This window comes from Somniosus microcephalus, chromosome 21, assembly GCF_052327205.1.
Source record: "Somniosus microcephalus isolate GS21.2 chromosome 21, FLI_Smic_1.0, whole genome shotgun sequence".
Lineage (NCBI taxonomy): Eukaryota > Metazoa > Chordata > Chondrichthyes > Squaliformes > Somniosidae > Somniosus > Somniosus microcephalus.
This window is the reverse complement of record NC_141007.1, coordinates 17,724,024-17,748,808: the sequence shown is the minus strand read 5'-3', so window position 1 is coordinate 17,748,808 and position 24,785 is coordinate 17,724,024. Positions and strand designations below refer to the sequence as shown.

At 51.8% G+C, this 24,785-nt stretch overlaps 2 protein-coding genes across 2 annotated transcripts in view; both read left to right on the top strand.

The window, feature by feature from the left end:
- LOC147102627 (E3 ubiquitin-protein ligase TRIM65-like) overlaps positions 1–18,321 on the top strand; it is a 45,076-nt gene extending 26,755 nt beyond the window's left edge. Inside the window, exons 4-6 of the mRNA XM_085963291.1 lie at positions 1,919–2,099; positions 15,271–15,363; positions 16,005–18,321. Of these exons, the coding sequence (XP_085819417.1) occupies positions 1,919–2,099; positions 15,271–15,363; positions 16,005–16,525 (795 nt within the window). The 3' untranslated portion in view covers positions 16,526–18,321. The remainder of the gene's footprint in view (positions 1–1,918; positions 2,100–15,270; positions 15,364–16,004) is intronic.
- A 2,460-nt stretch (positions 18,322–20,781) lies between these two features.
- The window catches only part of LOC147102626 (tripartite motif-containing protein 16-like), a 29,439-nt gene continuing 25,435 nt past the window's right edge, over positions 20,782–24,785 (top strand). Inside the window, exon 1 of the mRNA XM_085963290.1 lies at positions 20,782–22,087. Coding sequence (XP_085819416.1) covers positions 21,503–22,087 — 585 coding nt within the window. The 5' untranslated portion in view covers positions 20,782–21,502. The remainder of the gene's footprint in view (positions 22,088–24,785) is intronic.

Below are 24,785 nucleotides of genomic sequence, written 5' to 3'. Positions count from 1 at the left end.
TATCTTTCGGATGAGACGTTAAACCGAGGGCCCGTCTGCTCTCTCAGGTGAATGTAAAAGATCCCATGGCCACTATTTGAAGAAGAGCAGGAGAATTTCCCCCAGTGTCCTGGCCAATATTTATCCTTCAATCAACACCACCTAAAACAGATTATCTGATCATGTATTTTATTGCTGTTTGTGGGAGCTTGCTGTACACTAATATGCTGCTCCATTTCCTACATTGCAACATTGACTACACTTCAAAAGTTGGGAAGATGCAAAAAAGATTTACAGGAATGATACCAGAACTTGGAGGTTATAACTAACAGGAAAGATTGAATAGGCTTGGGCTCTTCTCCAGAAAAAAAGTAGGCTGATTGGTGACCTAATAGAGGCCTTTAACGTTATGAAGGTGTATGATAACGTAGTCATGGAGAAGATGTTTCCACTTGTGGGGAAGACCAAAACTAGGGGCCAGAAATATAAGATAGTCACTAATAAATCCAATAGTGAATTCAGGTGAGAATGTGGAACTTGCTACCACAGGGAGTAGTTGAGGTCGTCTTCTTAGCGTGTCCACGGACAGTCTATACATAGCCCAGCCAGAACTGGACACATTTTTACGCCTTGTTGTTGAATTCGGCAAGATCTGCAACAGTGCAGGGTTCCTCTAACGATGGACATTGCAGGAGATGTTGCCTAGTCTGTGCCTCAGTTCCACATTCACAAGTTGTCGGGCTGGTTGAATATCCCCATTTGCTTAGTGACACCTTTGAGCAACCTACACCGGTCCTAAGTCTGTTAAGGCACTTCCAGGTTGCCCAGTTGCAATTAGCTCCTGGGGGAAGGCTTTCATCAAGTAAAATTTCCATCGCTGGGGGTTGTTCAAGACTGGCGAGCCGGTCTTTCCACAAGGCGATGCGGGCTTCAGATGAGGTTGATTGTAATGGAACAACACTGTTCATGAAGCTCTTTCTTGACTTTAGGCGGCTGGGTGTAGGTGTATGACAATGCAGAGGGTGTCTCTCATCTGATGTTTGATGGAGTCGTTCTTTCTTGCTGGCTACCGTTCTTCTTATATCAGGGGGAGCGATACCCGCCAGGATATATAGGCTGTTGGTGTTTGTTGGTTTTAAGCAACCTGTGATAAATCGGCAGCTTGCATTCAGAACGGCATCCATCTTCTTGGCATGAGTAGACCTTTCCCATGCAGGGCAGGCGTATTCGGCAGTGGAATAGCAAAGAGCAAGTGCACTGGTTCGCAATGTTTTCGGGCTTGTTCCCCATCTTGTGTTAGTGAGCTTATTCAGGATGTTGTTTCGTACGCTCACTTTTGCCTTTGTCTTCTCGATGTGGTTCTTGAAGGTGAGGCATCGGTCAAGGGTGACTTCTAAGTAGATAGGGTGCTCGCAATGCGTCAGTGTTGCTCCACACCAGGTTACTTTCAGCTGGCGTTTGGCTTCACTGTTTCTGAGGTGGAATGCACAAACTTGCGTCTTTGATGGGTTTGCGCGAAGGTGGTTTTCTTCATAGTAGGATTTTAGTCCCTCCAAGGCCTCAGAAAGCGTTTTCTCCACGGTGTTAAAATCAGTGCTTTGGGCAGTGACACATAAGTAGTTGCGGTGACGAGCATAGATGCATTTAAGGGGAAGCTAGATAAGTACATGAGGGAGAAATAAATAGAAAGATATGCAGGTAGGGTTAGAAGAAGTAGGGTGGGAGCAGGCTCGTGTGGAGCATAAACACTGATATAGACCAGTTGGGCCGATTGGCCTGTTTCTGTGCTGGAAATACCATGTAATTCTCTGTAATCTTGGTTTGTTATAACATCAGTTATAATTCTGTGTAATACTTCATTGCCTGTAAAGCACTTTGGATCATCCTGAGGTTGTGAAAGCCGCTATATAAATGTAAATTCTTTCTTTTGCTCTGTCAGTTCCCTCAGGAGATTCACACTCTGAAGCAGTGCCAGCAGGACATTGTGTTGCCTGCCTCAGACCTGGCAATAGAGGACAAGCTGGGAGGAGTGAAAAAGGCCTTGGCAGAGATTTCCATACTCGTCTACGAGAACCTACAGGGCTTCTTCAGGCAAGTGCCGCAGTCGCTGGAAGTTCCAGGTGAGAAAGACATTTTTTCTCTGGATTTTTACCCTCCCTCCCCATTATTTCCCCCCCTTGCAATACTCTGTCAGTTGGAAAAGATGGAGATGATAGGAATTTCCTCTCGGGTTCTGGAGCTCCAACGGATGTGTGTTCAGAGTGCTAGTTGTACACTGAGACACAATCCGTCAGTTCATATAACAGGCCAACCGAGACAGCTAGCAAAAGCTGACCCAACAACTTCAAAAATAAACCAACACAACAACTTGCATTTCTATAGCGCCTTTAACGTAGGAAAATCTGCCAAGGCGCTTCACAGGAACGTAATCAGAGAGAAAATTGACACCGAGCTGCAGAAGGAGATATTGGGAGAGGTGAATGAAAGCTTGCTCCAAGAGATAGGCTGTCAGGAGGATCTTCAAGGAGGGGAGAGAGAGGCAGAGAGGTTTAGGAAGGAATTCCAGAACTGGTGGCCTCAATGGCTGAAGGCACGGCCGCCAATGGTGGGGCGAAGGAAGTGGGAGATGCGCAAGAGGCCAGAGTTGGAGAAACGCCGAGTTCTCGGACGGTTGTCAGGCTGGCGGAGGTTGCAGAGATATAAGGAGGGCGAGGGACTTGCACACAAGGATGATAATTTTAAGTTCGACAGCCTCCAAGGACAGCCCTGAGTATAAGCCTGTGACGTGTGGAAATAAGTAGTTACACAGACTTTGGAACTTAATGTAGGTATACATGACTTACTTCAGTTGAAATGAAAACGGAAAATGCTGGAAATGTGTGGTTGGTTGGTGAGTCACTGTTTGTAAGCAGATTAAAACAAGTTTCATTGGTTTGGGTGTGTGCCTTCCACCAGAATGATGCAAGCTGACCCGCTGTGTATTCCCAGAATTTTCTGTTTTGATTTCCAGCATTTTCAGTTTTTCCTTTAGTAGTATTGGAGGAAGTAAAAGCACCCAAGTACATGAAAGACTGAAGAAGGATAACTCAATGTTGAAGGGAGAAAATTGACAGTGTCTTTAGAGGTGAGTCTGGGGGCCCTGCATCCCACAAAATGTAGAATTTTTATATTAAACATGATACATTCTGCTTAATTTTAATCAGTTTTATTCTTAAAATGAATAGATTTTTATTTTTATTTTCAGCAGGGCATCAATTACCCAAAACCGGCACTCCTACATCCAAGCTTCCTGCCCCAGTTCTGTACCCCAACCTTTCACACACACTGTACCCCATCCAACGCCCCACCCTCACACACACTGTACCCCATCCAACGCCCCACCCTCACACACACTGTACCCCATCCAACGCCCCACCCTCACACACACTGTACCCCATCCAACTCCCCACCCTCACACACACTGTACCCCATCCAACTCCCCACCCTCACACACACTGTACCCCATCCAACTCCCCACCCTCACACACACTGTACCCCATCCAACTCCCCACCCTCACACACACTGTACCCCATCCAACTCCCCACCCTCACACACACTGTACCCCATCCAACTCCCCACCCTCACACACACTCTGTACCCCATCCAACGCCCCACCCTCACACACACTGTACCCCATCCAACTCCCCACCCTCACACACACACTGTACCCCATCCAACTCCCCACCCTCACACACACTGTACCCCATCCAACTCCCCACCCTCACACACACTGTACCCCATCCAACTCCCCACCCTCACACACACTGTACCCCATCCAACGCCCCACCCTCACACACTCTGTACCCCATCCAACTCCCCACCCTCACACACACTGTACCCCATCCAACTCCCCACCCTCACACACACTGTACCCCATCCAACTCCCCACCCTCACACACACTGTACCCCATCCAACTCCCCACCCTCACACACACTGTACCCCATCCAACTCCCCACCCTCACACACACTGTACCCCATCCAACTCCCCACCCTCTCACACACTGTACCCCATCCAACGCCCCACCCTCACACACACTGTACCCCATCCAACTCCCCACCCTCACACACACTGTACCCCATCCAACTCCCCACCCTCACACACACTGTACCCCATCCAACTCCCCACCCTCACACACACTGTACCCCATCCAACTCCCCACCCTCACACACACTGTACCCCATCCAACTCCCCACCCTCACACACACTGTACCCCATCCAACTCCCCACCCTCTCACACACTGTACCCCATCCAACTCCCCACCCTCACACACACTGTACCCCATCCAACGCCCCACCCTCACACACACTGTACCCCATCCAACGCCCCACCCTCACACACACTGAACACCATCCAACGCCCCACCCTCACACACACTGTACCCCATCCAACTCCCCACCCTCACACACACTGTACCCCATCCAACGCCCCACCCTCACACACACTGTACCCCATCCAACGCCCCACCTTCACACACACTGTACCCCATCCAACGCCCCACCCTCACACACACTGTACCCCATCCAACGCCCCACCCTCACACACACTGTACCCCATCCAACTCCCCACCCTCACACACACTGTACCCCATCCAACTCCCCACCCTCACACACACTCTGTACCCCATCCAACGCCCCACCCTCACACACACTGTACCCCATCCAACGCCCCACCCTCACACACACTCTGTACCCCATCCAACGCCCCACCCTCACACACACGGTACCCCATCCAACGCCCCACCCTCACACACACACTGTACCCCATCCAACGCCCCACCCTCACACACACACTGTACCCCATCCAACGCCCCACCCTCACACACACTGTACCCCATCCAACGCCCCACCCTCACACACACTCTGTACCCCATCCAACGCCCCACCCTCACACACACTGTACCCCATCCAACTCCCCACCCTCACACACACTGTACCCCATCCAACGCCCCACCCTCACACACACTGTACCCCATCCAACGCCCCACCCTCACACACACTGTACCCCATCCAACTCCCCACCCTCACACACACGGTACCCCATCCAACTCCCCACCCTCACACACACTGTACCCCATCCAACGCCCCACCCTCACACACACTCTGTACCCCATCCAACGCGCCACCCTCACAAACACACTGTACCCCATCCAACGCCCCACCCTCACACACACTGTACCCCATCCAACTCCCCACCCTCACACACACTGTACCCCATCCAACGCCCCACCCTCACACACACACTGTACCCCATCCAACGCCCCACCCTCACACACACTGTACCCCATCCAACGCCCCACCCTCACACACACACTGTACCCCATCCAACGCCCCACCCTCACACACACTCTGTTACCCCATCCAACGCCCCACCCTCACACACACTGTACCCCATCCAACGCCCCACCCTCACACACACTGTACCCCATCCAACTCCCCACCCTCACACACACTGTACCCCATCCAACTCCCCACCCTCACACACACTGTACCCCATCCAACTCCCCACCCTCACACACACTGTACCCCATCCAACGCCCCACCCTCACACACACTCTGTACCCCATCCAACGCCCCACCCTCACACACTGTACCCCATCCAACGCCCCACCCTCACACACACTCTGTACCCCATCCAACGCCCCACCCTCACACACACACTGTACCCCATCCAACTCCCCACCCTCACACACACTGTACCCCATCCAACTCCCCACCCTCACACACACTCTGTACCCCATCCAACTCCCCACCCTCACACACACTGTACCCCATCCAACTCCCCACCCTCACACACACTCTGCACCCCATCCAACTCCCCACCCTCACACACACTGTACCCCATCCAACTCCCCACCCTCACACACACTGTACCCCATCCAACTCCCCACCCTCACACACACTGTACCCCATCCAACTCCCCACCCTCACACACACTCTGTACCCCATCCAACTCCCCACCCTCACACACACTGTACCCCATCCAACTCCCCACCCTCACACACACTGTACCCCATCCAACTCCCCACCCTCACACACACTCTGTACCCCATCCAACTCCCCACCCTCACACACACTGTACCGCATCCAACGTCCCACCCTCACACACACTCTGTACCCCATCCAACTCCCCACCCTCACACACACTGTACCCCATCCAACTCCCCACCCTCACACACACTGTACCCCATCCAACTCCCCACCCTCACACACACTCTGTACCCCATCCAACTCCCCACCCTCACACACACTGTACCCCATCCAACTCCCCACCCTCACACACACTGTACCCCATCCAACTCCCCACCCTCACACACACTGTACCCCATCCAACGCCCCACCCTCACACACACTGTACCCCATCCAACTCCCCACCCTCACACACACTCTGCACCCCATCCAACTCCCCACCCTCACACACACTGTACCCCATCCAACTCCCCACCCTCACACACACTGTACCCCATCCAACTCCCCACCCTCACACACACTCTGTACCCCATCCAACTCCCCACCCTCACACACACTGTACCCCATCCAACTCCCCACCCTCACACACACTGTACCCCATCCAACTCCCCACCCTCACACACACTCTGTACCCCATCCAACTCCCCACCCTCACACACACTGTACCCCATCCAACGCCCCACCCTCACACACACTGTACCCCATCCAACTCCCCACCCTCACACACACTGTACCCCATCCAACTCCCCACCCTCACACACACTCTGTACCCCATCCAACTCCCCACCCTCACACACACTGTACCCCATCCAACTCCCCACCCTCACACACACTGTACCCCATCCAACTCCCCACCCTCACACACACTGTACCCCATCCAACTCCCCACCCTCACACACACTCTGTACCCCATCCAACTCCCCACCCTCACACACACTGTACCCCATCCAACTCCCCACCCTCACACACACTGTACCCCATCCAACTCCCCACCCTCACACACACTGTACCCCATCCAACTCCCCACCCTCACACACACTCTGTACCCCATCCAACTCCCCACCCTCACACACACTGTACCCCATCCAACTCCCCACCCTCACACACACTCTGTACCCCATCCAACTCCCCACCCTCACACACACTGTACCCCATCCAACTCCCCACCTTCACACACACACTGTACTCCATCCAACTCCCCACCCTCACACACACTGTACCCCATCCAACTCCCCACCCTCACACACACTGTACCCCATCCAACGCCCCACCCTCACACACACTGTACCCCATCCAACGCCCCACCCTCACACACACACTGTACCCCATCCAACTCCCCACCCTCACACACACTGTACCCCATCCAACTCCCCACCCTCACACACACACACTGTACCCCATCCAACTCCCCACCCTCACACACACACTGTACCCCATCCAACTCCCCACCCTCACACACACTGTACCCCATCCAACTCCCCACCCTCACACACACACACACACACACACACACACACACACACACACACACACACACACTGTACCCCATCCAACTCCCCACCCTCACACACACTGTACCCCATCCAACTCCCCACCCTCACACAGACTGTACCCCATCCAACTCCCCACCCTCACACACACTGTACCCCATCCAACTCCCCACCCTCACACACACTCTGTACCCCATCCAACTCCCCACCCTCACACACACTGTACCCCATCCAACTCCCCACCCTCACACACACACTGTACTCCATCCAACTCCCCACCCTCACACACACTGTACCCCATCCAACTCCCCACCCTCACACACACTGTACCCCATCCAACGCCCCACCCTCACACACACTCTGTACCCCATCCAACTCCCCACCCTCACACACACTGTACCCCATCCAACTCCCCACCCTCACACACACTGTACCCCATCCAACTCCCCACCCTCGGACACACTGTACCCCATCCAACTCCCCACCCTCGGACACACTGTACCCCATCCAACTCCCCACCCTCACACACACTGTACCCCATCCAACTCCCCACCCTCACACACACTGTACACCATCCAACTCCCCACCCTCACACACACACTGTACCCCATTCAACTCCCCACCCTCACACACACACACTGTACCCCATCCAACTCCCCACCCTCGGACACACTGTACCCCATCCAACTCCCCACCCTCGGACACACTGTACCCCATCCAACTCCCCACCCTCACACACACTGTACCCCATCCAACTCCCCACCCTCGGACACACTGTACACCATCCAACTCCCCACCCTCACACACACTGTACCCCATCCAACTCCCCACCCTCACACACACACTGTACCCCATCCAACTCCCCACCCTCACACACACTGTACCCCATCCAACTCCCCACCCTCGGACACACTGTACACCATCCAACTCCCCACCCTCACACACACACTGTACCCCATTCAACTCCCCACCCTCACACACACACTGTACCCCATCCAACTCCCCACCCTCGGACACACTGTACCCCATCCAACTCCGCACCCTCGGACACACTGTACCCCATCCAGCTCCCCACCCTCGGACACACTGTACCCCATCCAACTCCCCACCCTCGGACACACTGTACCCCATCCAACTCCCCACCCTCGGACACACTGTACCCCATCCAACTCCCCACCCTCACACACACTGTACCCCATCCAACTCACCACCCTCACACACACACTGTACCCCATCCAACTCCCCACCCTCGGACACACTGTACCCCATCCAACTCCCCACCCTCGGACACACTGTACCCCATCCAACTCCCCACCCTCGGACACACTGTACCCCATCCAACTCACCACCCTCGCACACGCTGTACCCCATCCAGCTCCCCACCCTCGGACACACTGTACCCCATCCAACTCCCCACCCTCGGACACACTGTACCCCATCCAACTCCCCACCCTCACACACACTGTACCCCATCCAACTCACCACCCTCACACACACACTGTACCCCATTCAACTCCCCACTTTTTCACACAGGCACGCTCCTCCTCCAACCCTCTTTCATTGTAGACGCACTGTACCCCCACCTCTACCCTACCCCAAAGTTCTGCACTGACGTCTACCCTCTTGCATTTCCCTTTTCATTTCTCCACTTCGCTCACCCTTCAACACCACTCCTGCCTGATTGCCGTTGCCTATATTTATTCTAGAAGCTACATACAGTGGGCTGGTATTCCCACCTAGAGTATGCAGAGACTGGAACCAGTTCCATTAACTACAGCAAGGCCGAGTACAATAGGCCTATTAAAGCAACACCTACTACAGCAAGGCCTAGTATTCCAGGCCTATTAAAGGAACACCCACTACAGCAAGGCCTGGTACAGCAAAGGCTACTACAGCAGGCCTATGCTATAATAAGGCTTACATCAGCAAACTGATGGTACAGCAGGCCAATTAAAGGAAGGGTTATGATGGCAAGGCCTACTACAGCAGGCCTGTCCTACAGCAAGACCAACTACAGCAGACAGTTTGGGCAGCATCTCTCTGGAGTGTAGGTTGTTAGTGAATCCCAAGTTCTTATTCAAGGTCAGAAAAAGCTGGCAGGAAATGACTGGCTTTTTTTTAAATTTGGGGCATAAATGGTGCACGTGTGATGGATACATGCTAGATGCAAAACCTAGGTAGATAGATACTTGAATTTATTTCACACTGCTGCTTTGTACCTTCACAGCACACCTGTACAGAGCTGGTAAATCTGTCTGTAAAAGTGACATAAGAACATAAGAAATAGGAGCAGGAGTAGGCCATTCATGGCTGATCTTCTACCTCAACTCCACCTTCCTGCACTATCCCCATATCCCTTGATTCCTTTAATATCCAAAAATCTATTGCTCTCTGTCTCGAATATACTCAACGACTGAGCCTCCACAGCCCTCTGGGGTAGAGAATTCCAAAGATTCACCACCCTCTGAGTGAAGAAATTTCTCCTCATCTCAGTTCTAAATGGCCGACCCTTATTCTGAGACTGTGACCCCTGGTTCTAGACTCCCCAGCCAGGGGAAACATCCTCCCTGCATCCACCCTATCAAGCCCTGTAAGAATTTTGCATGTTTCAATGAGATCACCTCTCATTCTTCTAAACTCTTGAGAATATAGGCCTAGTCTACTCAATCTGTCCTCATAGGACAATCCCCCCATCCCAGGAATCAGTCTGGTGAACCTTCTTTGCACTCCCTCTATGGGAAGTATATCCTTCCTTAGGTAAGGAGACCAAAACCGTACACAATACTCCAGGTGTGGTTTCACCAGGGCCCGATATAATTGCAGTAAGACATCTTTACTCTTATACTCAAATCCTCTTGTAATAAAGGCCAACATACCATTTGCTTTCCTAATTGCTTGCTGTACCTGTGATATGCCTATCAATTCGTCCAATAAAAAGCGACGAGTTAGGAACGTAACTAAAGGTTTTTATTGACTAAATAACAGAGCCCACCCTCGTGGGTGATCGGGTCCAACAAGGAGGAATACCAGCCAGTCGACTACCTTTATACCTGGGCAGGTAGGTGGAGCCATGGGCGGAGTCGGAGGTGGTCAGCCCAGGTATAACAGCGCGACAAGAGGCGACCTCGTATCGTGATACAACAGTGATAACGGTGATAACAATACAACAGTGATAACTATAGTGTAACGATAAAAGTGGTTTACCACATTCACCCCTTGTTTAGATTTGAGTCCGGCGGGGTGAAGTGTACTACCAGTTCTGGTATGTCAGTCTGTCCGGAGGCCTCGTAAGCCTCTCCGATCGTCGCAGCGGCGGTGCTGCATTATCCGGTGTTAGTGCTGGTGTCTGCGTGGTCGGCGAAGGCTCGTGGGGTTCCGGCATGCCGTCTACCTGGGCTGGAATTGGGGGGGTGGTGGGGGGGGGGGGTAAAGGTGGTGTCTCCGGAGTGCCCCAGGGTGCGAGGTCTCGTAAGGAGACAGTGTCCTCCCGCCCGTCTGGGTAAGCCACATAGGCGTACTGGGGGTTGGCGTGCAGGAGGTTCACCCTCTCGACCAGGGGGTCTGTTTTATGGGCCCTCACGTGCTTTCGCAGCAAGACGGGCCCCGGAGAGGTCAGCCAGGTTGGTAGAGTGGTTCCCGTAGTCGACTTCCTGGGGAAAACAAACATTCGTTCATGGGGGGTGGCGTTAACGGCAGTGCAAAGTAGTGACCGGATGGAGTGCAGCGCTGTCGGGAGGACTTCCTGCCAGCGGGAGGTTGGGAGGCCCTTAGACTTTAAGGCTAAGAGGACGGCCTTCCATACCGTCGCGTTCTCTCTTTCCACCTGGCCGTTCCCTCGGGGGTTGTAGCTGGTGGTCCTACTTGCTGCAATACCTCTTGCTAGTAGGAACTGACGGAGTTCCTCGCTCATGAAAGAGGAGCCCCGGTCACTATGTATATAGTTTGGGAACCCGAACAAGGCGAAGAGGTCGTTCAGGCATTTAATGACCGTGGTACTGGTCATGTCTGGGCAGGGGAAGGCAAAGGGGAAACGGGAGTACTCATCAACAATGTTGAGGAAGTACACGTTACGGTCAGAGGACGGGAGGGGCCCCTTAAAGTCGATGCTCAGGCGCTCGAAGGGGCGGGTGGCCTTGATCAGGCTTGCTCTGTCCGGCCTAAAGAAGTGCGGTTTGCACTCGGCACAGGTCTGGCAGTTCCTGGTTATGGTCCTGACCTCCTCGATGGAGTAGGGCAGGTTGCGGGCCTTAATGAAGTGGTAAAGTCTGGTGACCCCGGGGTGGCAGAGGTCGTTGTGGAGGGTCTGAAGTCTATCACTTTGCGCGCTGGCGCATGTAATTCGTGACAGAGCATCGGGGGGTTCGTTCAGCTTACCTGGCCGGTACAAGATATCATAATCGTAGGTGGAGAGCTCGATTCTCCACCTCAAGATCTTGTCATTCTTGATTTTGCCCCTCAGCTTGTTATTAAACATAAAAGCGACCGAACGTTGGTCGGTAAGGAGGGTAAATCGTTTGCCTGCCAGGTAGTGCCTCCAGCGTCGTACCGCCTCCACAATCGCCTGGGCCTCCTTCTCGACCGACGAGTGTCGGATCTCAGGGCCCTGTAGGGTCCTTGAGAAGAAGGCCACCGGTCTCCCCTCCTGGTTAAGGGTGGCGGCTAGGGCGAAGTCGGATGCATCGCTCTCGACTTGGAAGGGGATGGACTCATCCACTGCGTGCATAGTGGCCTTGGCAATGTCTCCCTTAATGAGGGAGAAGGCTGCGCACGCTTCCTCCGTAAGGGGGAAGGATGTGGACTTCATGAGGGGTCTGGCTTTGTCCGCATAATTGGGCACCCATTGGGCATAGTAGGCGAAGAGCCCCAGGGTTCTCTTAAGTGCCTTAGGGCAGTGGGGGAGGGGTAGCTCCATGAGGGGGCGCATTCTTTCGGGGTCGGGGCCGATGAGTCCGTTCTCTACTACACAGCCAAGGATGGCAAGGCGCGAGGTGTTAAACACACATTTCTCCTTATTGTAGGTGAGGTTCAGCCGTTGGGCTGTACGGAGGAATTTCTCCAGATTCACGTCGTGGTCCTGCCGGTCGCGGCCGCAGATGGTGACGTTATCTAGGTAGGGGAATGTGGCCTGCAGTCCGTTCTGGTCAACCATCCGGTCCATCTCCCTTTGGAAGACCGAGACCCCGTTGGTGACACCGAAGGGGACCCTAAGGAAGTGGTATAGGCGCCCATTCGCCTCGAAGGCGGTGTACTGGCGGTCCTCGGGGTGGATAGGGAGTTGGTGGTAGGCCGACTTAAGGTCGATGGTCGAGAATACTCGGTATTGTGCAATCTGATTGACCATGTCAGATATGCGGGGAAGGGGGTATGCGTCCAGCTGGGTGTATCTGTTTATGGTCTGGCTGTAGTCGATGACCAGGCGATTTTTATCGCCGGTCTTAACGACCACGACCTGGGCACGCCAGGGGCTGTTGCTCCCCTCGATGATGCCCTCCTTCAGGAGACGCTGCACCTCAGAGCTAATGAAAGCTCTGTCCCCAGCGCTGTACCGCCTGCTCTTGGTAGCGACGGGTTTGCAGTCGGGGGTGAGGTTAGCGAACAGGGAAGGTGGCGGCACCTTGAGGGTGGATAGGCTGCAGGTGTTACGCGGTGGGCGGTTTAACCTTCGCTGGTTGTCGACTGTGAGTGGGGGGAGGGGTCCACCGTATGCTAGGGTTACACTTTGGAGGTGGGATTGGAAGTCCAGCCCTAGTAGGACGGCAGCGCAGAGCTGGGGGAGGACGAGGAGTTTAAAGTTTTTATACTCTGTACCCTTAACCGACAAGGTCACAGCACAGTAGCCGCTAATGTCCGTGGCGTGGGACCTCGATGCCATCGAGATTCGGTTGCGCGTTGGCAGGACAGGGAGGGAGTAGTGGCTCACCGTGTCTGGGTGGATGAAGCTCTCCGTGCTTCCGCTGTCGAACAGGCAGGTCGTGGCGTGGCCGTTTACTTTGATGTCCATCATCGACTTGGACAGGTGGTGTGGGCGGGCTTGATCCAGAGTGACGGAGGCTAGCGTGTAGGTAAGCGAGTCGTTGTCGTCTGCGGGCGAGGCGGTCGTCGGGTCCGGGGGCCCGGTGGCAGTCGGGCGTGGTGGGTAAAATGGCGTCTCCCACGAGGTAGGACAAAATGGCGGAGAAGATGGCTGCCCCCATAACTCACATGAGGCACTATTGGGGTCGGTTGCCTTGATCAAAGATGGCCACCCCCATGACTCACGTGTGGGGATACTGGCCTCAGTTGCCGTGAAAGAAGATGGCCGCCCCCACAGTTCGCATGAGGCACTGCTGGCCTCTGAAGATCCGCTCCTGCAGGCCTTAGAGAAGTGGCCTTTCTTCCTGCAGGTTGCGCAGGTAGAGTTCCTGGCTGGGCAGCGCGACCTCGGGTGCTTCTCCTGGCCGCAAAAGAAGCAGCCGGCGGCCCGATCGCGGGTGCCCGATGTCGGAGCCGGTACCGGGGGTGGCGGGCCCGGTCGGGTCCGGGACGCCGACGCTGAGGTAGGTCCCGGGGGCGGCGCTGCGAAGGGTATTGCGGTAGGGGTCGGGCCCGAGTCCCAGGGTCGCGAGCAGTACCTGGAAAACGCCTCCTGGTCCTGATGGGCCACCTCCAGGGAGAGAGCGAGGGCTTCAGCTTTGTCCAGGTCGAGGTCTTTAGCTTCAAGCAGTCTTTGCCGTGAGTAGTCGGACCGTAGGCCTTTCACAAAGGCATCGCGGATATTATCTTCCGTATTTTCAACAGCCGTCACCGCTTTAAAGTCACAGTTCCTGCCGAGTGCTCTTAGCGCCCGTAAAAATTCAGCTACAGACTCTCCTGGCTGTTGCGGGCGGGATCTTAGGAGGTGCCTGGTGTACATGTAATTTACCGGGCTGCGGTACTGCTGTTTCAGTAGGTTGATAGCGGCCTCGTACGTAGTCGTGTCCTGGATGAGTGCGTATACTCTCGGGCTCGCTTGGGCGTTCAGAAGTCTTAGTTTGGATCTCTGCGGGGCGCCGGATTCTTCCAGGTAGGATTCGAAGCAGTCCAGCCAGTGTTTGAAGTTGAGGGCTGCGTTTGCTGCCTGTGGGTTTAGATCCAGGTACGGTGGTTTGAGGGCTTGCAGCCAAGCCGGCTGGTGTGGCTGTGCTTCTGGGAGGGCTTCTGGCTGGCCAGTAGTAGACATCTTTAAAATTTAGTCAATAAAATTGATATACCTATCAATTCGTCCAATAAAAAGCGACGAGTTAGGAACGTAACTAAAGGTTTTTATTGACTAAATAACAGAGCCCACCCTCGTGGGTGATCGGGTCCAACAAGGAGGAATACCAGCCAGTCGACTACCTTTATACCTGGGCAGGTAGGTGGAGCCATGGGCGGAGTCGGAGGTGGTCAGCCCAGGTATAACAGCGCGACAAGAGGCGACCTCGTATCGTGATACAACAGTGATAACGGTGATAACAATACAACAGTGATAACTATAGTGTAACGATAAAAGTGGTTTACCACAACCTGCATGTTAACTTTCAGTGATTCGTGTACAAGGACACCCAGGTCCCTCTGAACACCAACATTTCCCAATCTCTCACCATTTAAAAAATACTCTGCTTTTCTATTTTTCCTACCAAAGTGGATAACTTCACATTTCCCCATGTTATATTCCATTTGCTATGTTCTTACCCACTCACTTAGCCTGTCCACATCCCCTTGAAGCCTCTTTGCATCCTCCTCACAACTTACATTCCCACCTTTCTCATTGTAACTAATCTGTTTGGTACAGAGTCCACTGGGAATGACCGAAGTGTTCCTGCGAAACCTCTCGAGCCTCGGGCACTCCCGTCAAATTTGCACATCAGGGAGCCGTTCCTACAGAGTAAGTGTAATTATTCTGATACACGCTTATCCAGTACTCCTGTGTGATTATTGTGTTCAATGGTGGCGTCAGGACGCAGCTAATGTAAAATTCAAAACTTAGTAAAGTCAGTATTATCTGTTGCAGATCTGTAAAAAGTTCTCATTTATTCCTCGGTATAAAGGTCACTCACTGTAACTGTACAGAGTCCCTGTTTATTCAGCAGGGTAAGGGTCACTCACTGTAACTGTACAGAATCACTGTTTATTCAGGGTAAGGGTCACTCACTGTGTAACTGTACAGAGCCACTGTTTATTCAGCAGGGTAAGGGTCACTCACTCTGTAACTGTACAGAGTCCCTGTTTATTCAGCAGAATAAGGGTCACTCACTGTAACTGTACAGAGTCACTGTTCATTCAGCAGGGTAAGGGTCACTCACTCACTCTAACTGTACAGAGTCACTGTTTATTCAGGGTAAGGGTCACTCACTCTAACTGTACGGAGTCACTGTTTATTCAGGGTAAGGGTCACTCACTGTAACTGTACAGAGTCACTGTTCATTCAGCAGGGTGAGAATTATTCACTGTACAGTTGTCTGTGTTGTTTTAAATGCCTTTTCACTGCAGTTGAATAAACTCTTGATTGCCTGGCTGCCTCTGCAGGTTACCGTCAGCTGAAGTTCAATCCCAACACCGCGCACCGATTCCTCACTCTGTCGAAAGACAACCACAAGGTTTCACACAAGGCGACCCAGAGATACCCGGCGCACGCAGAGCGGTTTGAGAAGGAGTGGCAGGTGCTGTGCTGCGAGAGCTTCGACACGGGCCGGCACTACTGGGAGGTGCAGATCAGCAGCCAGTGGGCCTACCTCGGAGTTGCCTACAATAAGATCGGCAGGCGCGACGAGTCCTCCCTGATCGGCAGGAACAACGCCTCCTGGTCCCTGCAGCTCTTCAGCCAGAGCTACTCGGCCTGGCACGCCGGCCAGGAGGTGAAACTGCAGCCGGCAAACTACGAACGGATCGGCGTGCACCTGGACTGCACCGCGGGGACCCTGGCCTTCTACGGCATCACCGACACCATGACTCTGATCCACACCTTCCATTCGGTCTTCACCGAGCCACTGTATCCCGCTGTTTGGGTGGGGGAGAACATTGCCGCAACACTTTGCCGGATTCGGTGAGGGTGGGGGTGGGGGGGGCACCTTGCTGGGGCAGCGAGGGATGGGTTTGAGGAGTTGGGGGTGACTTGTTGCTTTTAGATTTATTTATTTATTGTTTTGCTTGTGTGGGGGGGGGGGTGGTCTGGTGATAAATGCAAGACCCAGCAAACTTCCACTCTGACCTCTCGGTCCTCGGCCTCTTACACTGTTCTAATGAAGCTCAACATAAACTCGAGGAACAGCACCTCATCTTTCGACTAGGCAATTCACAGACTTCTGGACTCGACATCGAGTTCAACAACTTCAGACCATAACCTCTGCCCCTATCATTTTTTCTCTCTCCCACATGGCAGCTGTCGATCATTCTGCCAGTGCCATTTACACTTCATCTAGAGCCATCTTTTTTTTCTTAACTTGTCCCATTACCATCTCCTTTGGCCTTGCACCATCATCCTTTTTGTCTCTCAATCTCTCCTGCCTTCCATCCTATCACAGACCTTCCCTTTTGTTCTTTCCTCCCCCCCCCCCCCCCTTTCCCTGCCCCACATTTGCTTAAAAACCTGCTCCATTTCCAGCTTTTTGCAGTTCTGACGAAGGGTCATCGACCTGAAACGTTAACGCTGTTTCTCTCTCCACAGATGCTGCCTGACCGGCTGAGTGTTTCCAGCATTTTCTGTGTTTATTTCAGATTTCCAGCATCTGCAGTATTTTGCTTTTGTAACAGATAAATGACCAGTTGATCTGTTTTTGGTGGAGGAATAAATGGTCTTCAAATTGTAGCATGCAATATTTTTTTATACCCACCTGAACCGGCCTCAGTTTAAAGCCTGGTCGTGGTTTGAGATCTTTGATCATTTTTTTCTCATGGAAAGGATTTGCGTTTTTAAACAAAGTGAATTTTCACAGGTTTAAAAAGCCACAGGTTGCAGCCTCGGAGACTGAGGGGGTTTGAGAGGTGAACTGTAGAGATTTCAACAACAACAGGGAACGCTAAGTAATTAATTATCTCATCTCAGACAGCCTGAGTAAACTTACACACCAATTGTAGTGCGGATGATTCTACTCGTGTGAACCCAGGATGAGGCGTCTGCTGAGGATATCTCCCTGGGAGAGAGGGTAGTCGGGTTTGGTTGACGGGAGAATCCATGAACAGGCACTGCCCTTCCATGTCCTTTAAATGCAGGGAGAGAAAAGAGGCGATTGGGAAGTCAGACGATAGCAAAATACTGCGGATGCTGGAAATCTGAAATAACAACAGAAAAAGCTGGAAAAACTCAGCAGGCCAGGCAACATCTGTGGAGAGAGAAACAGAGTCAATGTTTCCGGTCGAAACCCTTCGTCAGGACTGAGAAAAACAGGAAATGAAAAAGCAAGTTGGGGGCTGGGAAATGGGGGAGGGGATGTTCTTTCATCTGTTTCATTCCCTGCTTTTTTTCTCAGTTCTGACGAAGGGTTTCGACCGGAAACATTGACTCTGTTTCTCTCTCCGCGGATGTTGCCGGGCCTGCTGAGATTTTCCAGCTTTTTCTGTTGTTATTTCAATTGGGAAGTCGGTCTGGTTTTAAACTGGACACTGTGAGGATACAGGCTGGACCCAGAGCTAGAAGCTGAGGTGCAGCTGGTCAGTTTTTGCGGTTAGAAGTTGTCTAGGAAAATAGATCATTTGAAAGACAAAAAGGGACAGCACACAAGCTTATTTTTTTTGTCTCATTTTTCGAGGACAGCAGTGAGATTGAGTGAAGCAAATGAGTCTTGTTTACAACGGTTACTCTGTATGTTCACTTGCTGTCTATTAAATAAAGCAGCGTAATGATTCATATCTGGTCTTGTCTCCCCAATGTATTCTCTGTCTGCCGACTGAAAGATTGTAGAAGCGCACATGCACAAGACACGATATCCAGTTCCAACCACAAGGAACACCTCTGTTGTTACACTATATAATTATATGATAGTATTCTAAGATACTATCATATAATTATAATATTGGGCAGTATGGGTGCACTCCTGAACTGTAGACTCTCAGACCACTTACGTGAGTGATCATCACTGCTGTACCCAAGAGACGATCAAAATTTGTAACACGCCTCATCCGAAAGATTACACCTCCAACAGTGCAACACTCCTTCAGCACTGCACTGGGGTGACAGCCTAGGCGATATGCTTAAGGCCTGAATTGGGACTTGAACCCACAGCCTTCTGACACAGAGGTGAGAGTGCTACTCACTGAGCTTTCAATGCATGTAAAGCATGGGTACACCTGTGCATTGTTTCTCTCATTCTATACCAAGCTTACATTGAACGACCATTAAGATACCTCGTCTGAAAAGCTTTGTTCAATTATGCAAAGTGTGAGCACATTTAAATTGACAACCTTTCACAGCCCAGCAGCGTTTCTCCCTGCCTGACTCGCAGGTTCAGGCTGCAGGTAGGTCACCATCGACTCTTGCTGCCGTCCGCACTGCCCGAGTGAAGCTCATGCCAGAATGGTGCTTTTCATCTCTGTGGCACCTTCTGCAGAAGGTCCTCAAAAAAAAAAGAGTATCCTGGACTGGTGCCACTCAGCTCTGTGCCTTGATTCTGCCATTTCCCAAATTTGGACTCAGACCCACTTTAAGAGCGGCTAGCAGCGCACTTAAGAACTGAACACACCAGAGTACAGAAAGACAGACTTGCATTTCTATAGCGCCTTTCCCGACCACCGGACGCCTCAAAGCACTTTACAGGCAATGAAGTACTTTTTGAAGTGTAGTCACTGTTGTACTGTCCATTCTGCTGCTTGTCCCCTGACTTCACATATTCTGACCTTGGTCATGAGTCTACTATGTGGTACCTTTTTAAAATCCAAATCGAAAAATAGGAGCAGGAGTAGGCCATTCAGCCCTTCGAGCCTGCTCCGCCATTCAATATGATCATGATCCCTGAAGGCAGCGGAACAGGTAGATAAGGTGGTTAAAAAGGCATATGGGATACTTGCCTTCATTAGCCGAGGCATAGAATATAAGAGCAGGGAGGTTATGATGGAGCTGTACAAAACGCTGGTGAGGCCACAGCTGGAGTACTGTGTGCAGTTCTGGTCGCCTCACTATAGGAAGGATGTGATTGCTTTGGAGAGGGTGCAGAGAAGATTCACCAGGATGTTACCTGGGATGGAGCGCCTCAGCTATGAAGAAAGACTAAACAGGCTGGGGTTGTTTTCCTTGGAGCAAAGAAGGCTGAGGGGGGACCTGATTGAGGTATACAAAATGATGAGGGGCATAGATAGGGTAGACAAAGAGGAACTTTTCCCCTTAGTAGGGGGGTCAATAACAAGGGGGCATAGATTCAGGGTAAGGGGCAGGAGATTTAGAGGGGATTTGAGGAGGAACTTTTTCACCCAGAGGGTGGTTGGAATGTGGAACTCAATGCCCAAAAGGGTGGTAGAGGCAGGAACCCTCACAACATTCAAGAAGCATTTGGATGAGCACTTGGAATGCCAATGCATACAAGGCTATGGACCAAATGCTGGAAAATGGGATTAGACTGGACAGGGATGGATGGGCGGCGCAGACACGATGGGCCGAAGGGCCTCTTTCTGTGCTGTAAAACTCTATGACTCTATGACTGATCCTCCATCTCAATACCATATTCCTGTTCTCTCCCCATACCCCTTGATGCCTTTTGTGTCTAGAAATCTATCTATAAATATCTTACATCTACTACATTACCCTTATCTACCCTTTCTGTTACATCTTTAAAGAATCCCTGCTGACTATTATATTTTCAGTTTCTAGATGTTTTTCTATTACTTAACTTTAAGAATTCCATTTTCTTTCCTACCACCTACGTTAAGTTCCTTGGTGTATAGTTCCCTGGACTTGTTCTATCTACCTCCCTTTTTAAATATAGGAATCACATTAGCTGTCCCCCAGTCCTCTGGCACTATTCCCCTTTCTAATGAATTTTTATTATATATATGTAATAGTGCCTCTGCTATCTTTTCCCTAATTTCTTTTAATATGCATGGATGCAATCCAGTGGACCAGGGGTTTTCTCCTCTCTAAATCACAGAATCACAGAAACCTCAGTGCAGATAGAGGCCATTTCGGCCCATCGAGCCTGCACCGACACATATCCCACCCGATCCCTGTAACTCCTACACCAACACATATCCCACCCGATCCCTGTAACTCCTACACCAACACATATCCCACCCGATCCCTGTAACTCCTACACCAACACATATCCCACCCGATCCCCACATATTTAATCCCCCTAACACTAAGGGTCAATTTTTTTTATCATAGCCAATCAACCTAACCCGCACATCTTTGGACTGTGGGAGGAAACCGGAGCACCCGGAGGAAACCCACGCAAACACGGGGAGAATGTGCAAAGTTTGATTAGTTTATCAATTATCTGCCCCCTTTTGTATCTTAATTGTCTTTATATCTTTTTTTGATCGCCAGAATGTGGGGCTGTCAGACCTCTCGAGCTCCGGAAGGGTGGTAAGTAGCGATGCATAAATCACGAGGCAATAGGGACTGTCATCCCCCTCCCACACCAACCGGCGTTGTACTTGACCACCCCCATGTTGGACAGTCGGGACGGTTTACATTGCAGCACCGTGTAGTTGTAAGGAGACTTTGAAAAAGAAAACACGAGGTGGATGAGATCAGTGCCCCTTTAAGCCATTACTGCACGGCTAACAGACAAGCACAGATGTCATTCCAATAAAACCCTACAGGAATGTCGGTAGCTGGCTTGTGAAACTGGATGTTAAGCAAGGGTGGAGCTCCCAGTCATGTTGAAACAACATTTTTTTTTTAATGTGTAAAGCGGAAAAATAAAAAACGAAACTATTGTTATTGAGAAATATTTTGAGTGACGTTATTTGCTTTGAGATAGATCTTGGTGGATCATTAACTTAACTTCTAAGACCACTTCCAAGCTTCACTTTAATTTCTCTGCTTGCCCAGACTTGGTGAGGGTTGGGCTTCTCTCTCTCTCTCTCCCTGAGGAATGGCGGTGTCTAAAGTCTCCATTTCCGAAGCCAAGCTAGCTTGCGCCATCTGCCTGGACCTCCTGAAGTCTCCGGCCACCATTCCCTGTGGCCACAACTTCTGCATGGAGTGTATTGGGAGATGCTGGCACCAGGAGGGGAGTGCGGAGACCTTCAGGTGCCCTCAGTGCCGGGAAACGTTTAGCTCCAGGCCTTCCCTCTCCAAGAACACCATCCTCTGCGAGATCGTGGAAGACTTCACTAATTTCGACCCGGCCTCTGCCTCCAAGGATGCCGCCAGCCCTCTGGACGTCCTCTGTGACTTCTGCACTGGCCAGAAGCTGGAAGCTGTCAAGTCGTGCGTGGTCTGCATGGCATCGTACTGCGAGGTCCACCTGCAGCCCCATGGCAGCAACCCAGTGTTCAGAGACCACCGGCTCATCGACCCGGTCGGGGACATCGAGAGGAGGAAGTGCCCGATCCATCGCAAACCTCTGGAGGTCTTCTGCAGGACCGACCAGACGTGCGTCTGCTGCTTGTGTGCCATCAACGAACACCGGCAACACGAGACAGTGTCTGTGGAGGACCAAGTGAGCGAGCTGAAGGTACATGTGTAGAAACATACTTTGTAAAAGGTACTGCCTACAGGTATATACAGCAGGACCGGCACTTGTCTTGAAAGAAAGAAGGCAGGTTAACCCTTTGTGACTAATGAGTTGAAATCGTCCAGTCTGATGCTAGTAATGAAAGTACTTCCCATTCTCGTTGCACACGAAGGAGTTAAACTCTACCGAGAAAGGAATTTGATCCAAATCTGTTTGTCGTTAGTACCAAAATGCGCGATTTATACCCAAAGGGTCCCCGGCTGAGTTAGTACCTGCTTTTTATCACTTGCTGACTGACCTGCTGTATATTTCCAGCCTCTGCAGCTTTTATTTCAGATTTCCAGCATGTGTGATTTTCCCTTTTAAAAGGCTCTTTGTTCTCAGTTTTTACTGATTGGCATCTATTTAAATCCCTGGGTTTTCAAGTGATCCCTGATCAGACTCTCACCTGCAAACAGATTTCCCAGCTCCGGAATCTCCCCACACCCTGCGTTAATTCTTCTCATTTTATCCTGTTGTTTTTCTGCTTCAACTGACACTCGGAGACAGCTGAAATTTATATATAGAGTAACAGATACCCGGGAGTGAGCTACAGGCTGGAATTTAATCAAGGGGTTTGGGGGGATTATATATAGAATAACAGATACCCGGGAGTGAGTTACAGGCTGGAATCTAATCGAGGGGTTCGGGTGGTTTATATATAGAATAACAGATACCCGGGAGTGAGTTACACGGTGGAATCTAATCGAGGGGTTCGGGGGGGGGGGTGATTATATATAACAGATTGTCCTCAGTGAGTGGAGTGGGCTGTTGGGGAGATGCAGATTGTCCTCAGTGAGTGGAGTGAGGTGTTGGGAGATGCAGATTGTCCTCAGTGAGTGGAGTGGGGTGTTGGGGAGATGCAGATTGTCCTCAGTGAGTGGAGTGGGATGTTGGGGAGATGCAGATTGTCCTCAGTGAGTGGAGTGGGATGTTGGGGAGATGCAGATTGTCCTCACTGAGTGGAGTGAGGTGTTGGGGAGATGCAGATTGTCCTCAGTGAGTGGAGTGAGGTGTTGGGGAGATGCAGATTGTCCTCAGTGAGTGGAGTGAGGTGTTGGGGAGATGCAGATTGTCCTCAGTGAGTGGAGTGGGGTGTTGGGGAGATGCAGATTGTCCTCAGTGAGTGGAGTGGGCTGTTGGGGAGATGCAGATTGTCCTCAGTGAGTGGAGTGGGGTGTTGGGGAGATGCAGATTGTCCTCAGTGAGTGGAGTGGGGTGTTGGGGAGATGCAGATTGTCCTCAGTGAGTGGAGTGGGATGTTGGGGAGATGCAGATTGTCCTCAGTGAGTGGAGTGGGGTGTTGGGGAGATGTAGATTGTCCTCAGTGAGTGGAGTGGGATGTTGGGGAGATGTAGATTGTCCTCAGTGAGTGGAGTGGGCTGTTGGGGTGATGCAGATTGTCCTCAGTGAGTGGAGTGAGGTGTTGGGGAGATGCAGATTGTCCTCAGTGAGTGGAGTGAGGTGTTGGGGAGATGCAGATTGTCCTCAGTGAGTGGAGTGGGGTGTTGGGGAGATGCAGATTGTCCTCAGTGAGTGGAGTGAGGTGTTGGGGAGATGCAGATTGTCCTCACTGAGTGGAGTGGGGTGTTGGGGAGATGCAGATTGTCCTCAGTGACTGGAGTGAGGTGTTCGGGAGATGCAGATTGTCCTCAGTGAGTGGAGTGGGATGTTGGGGAGATGCAGATTGTCCTCAGTGAGTGGAGTGGGATGTTGGGGAGATGCAGATTGTCCTCAGTGACTGGAGTGAGGTGTTCGGGAGATGCAGATTGTCCTCAGTGAGTGGAGTGAGGTGTTGGGGAGATGCAGATTGTCCTCAGTGAGTGGAGTGGGGTGTTGGGGAGATGCAGATTGTCCTCAGTGAGTGGAGTGAGGTGTTCGGGAGATGCAGATTGTCCTCAGTGAGTGGAGTGGGATGTTGGGGAGATGCAGATTGTCCTCAGTGAGTGGAGTGGGATGTTGGGGAGATGCAGATTGTCCTCAGTGAGTGGAGTGAGGTGTTGGGGAGATGCAGATTGTCCTCAGTGAGTGGAGTGGGATGTTGGGGAGATGCAGATTGTCCTCAGTGAGTGGAGTGAGGTGTTGGGGAGATGCAGATTGTCCTCAGTGAGTGGAGTGGGGTGTTGGGGAGATGCAGATTGTCCTCAGTGAGTGGAGTGAGGTGTTGGGGAGATGCAGATTGTCCTCAGTGAGTGGAGTGGGATGTTGGGGAGATGCAGATTGTCCTCAGTGAGTGGAGTGAGGTGTTGGGAGATGCAGATTGTCCTCAGTGAGTGGAGTGAGGTGTTGGGGAGATGCAGATTGTCCTCAGTGAGTGGAGTGGGGTGTTGGGGAGATGCAGATTGTCCTCAGTGAGTGGAGTGAGGTGTTGGGGAGATGCAGATTGTCCTCAGTGAGTGGAGTGGGATGTTGGGGAGATGCAGATTGTCCTCAGTGAGTGGAGTGGGCTGTTGGGGAGATGCAGATTGTCCTCAGTGAGTGGAGTGGGATGTTGGGGAGATGCAGATTGTCCTCAGTGAGTGGAGTGAGGTGTTGGGGAGATGCAGATTGTCCTCAGTGAGTGGAGTGGGATGTTGGGGAGATGCAGATTGTCCTCAGTGAGTGGAGTGGGATGTTGGGGAGATGCAGATTGTCCTCAGTGAGTGGAGTGGGGTGTTGG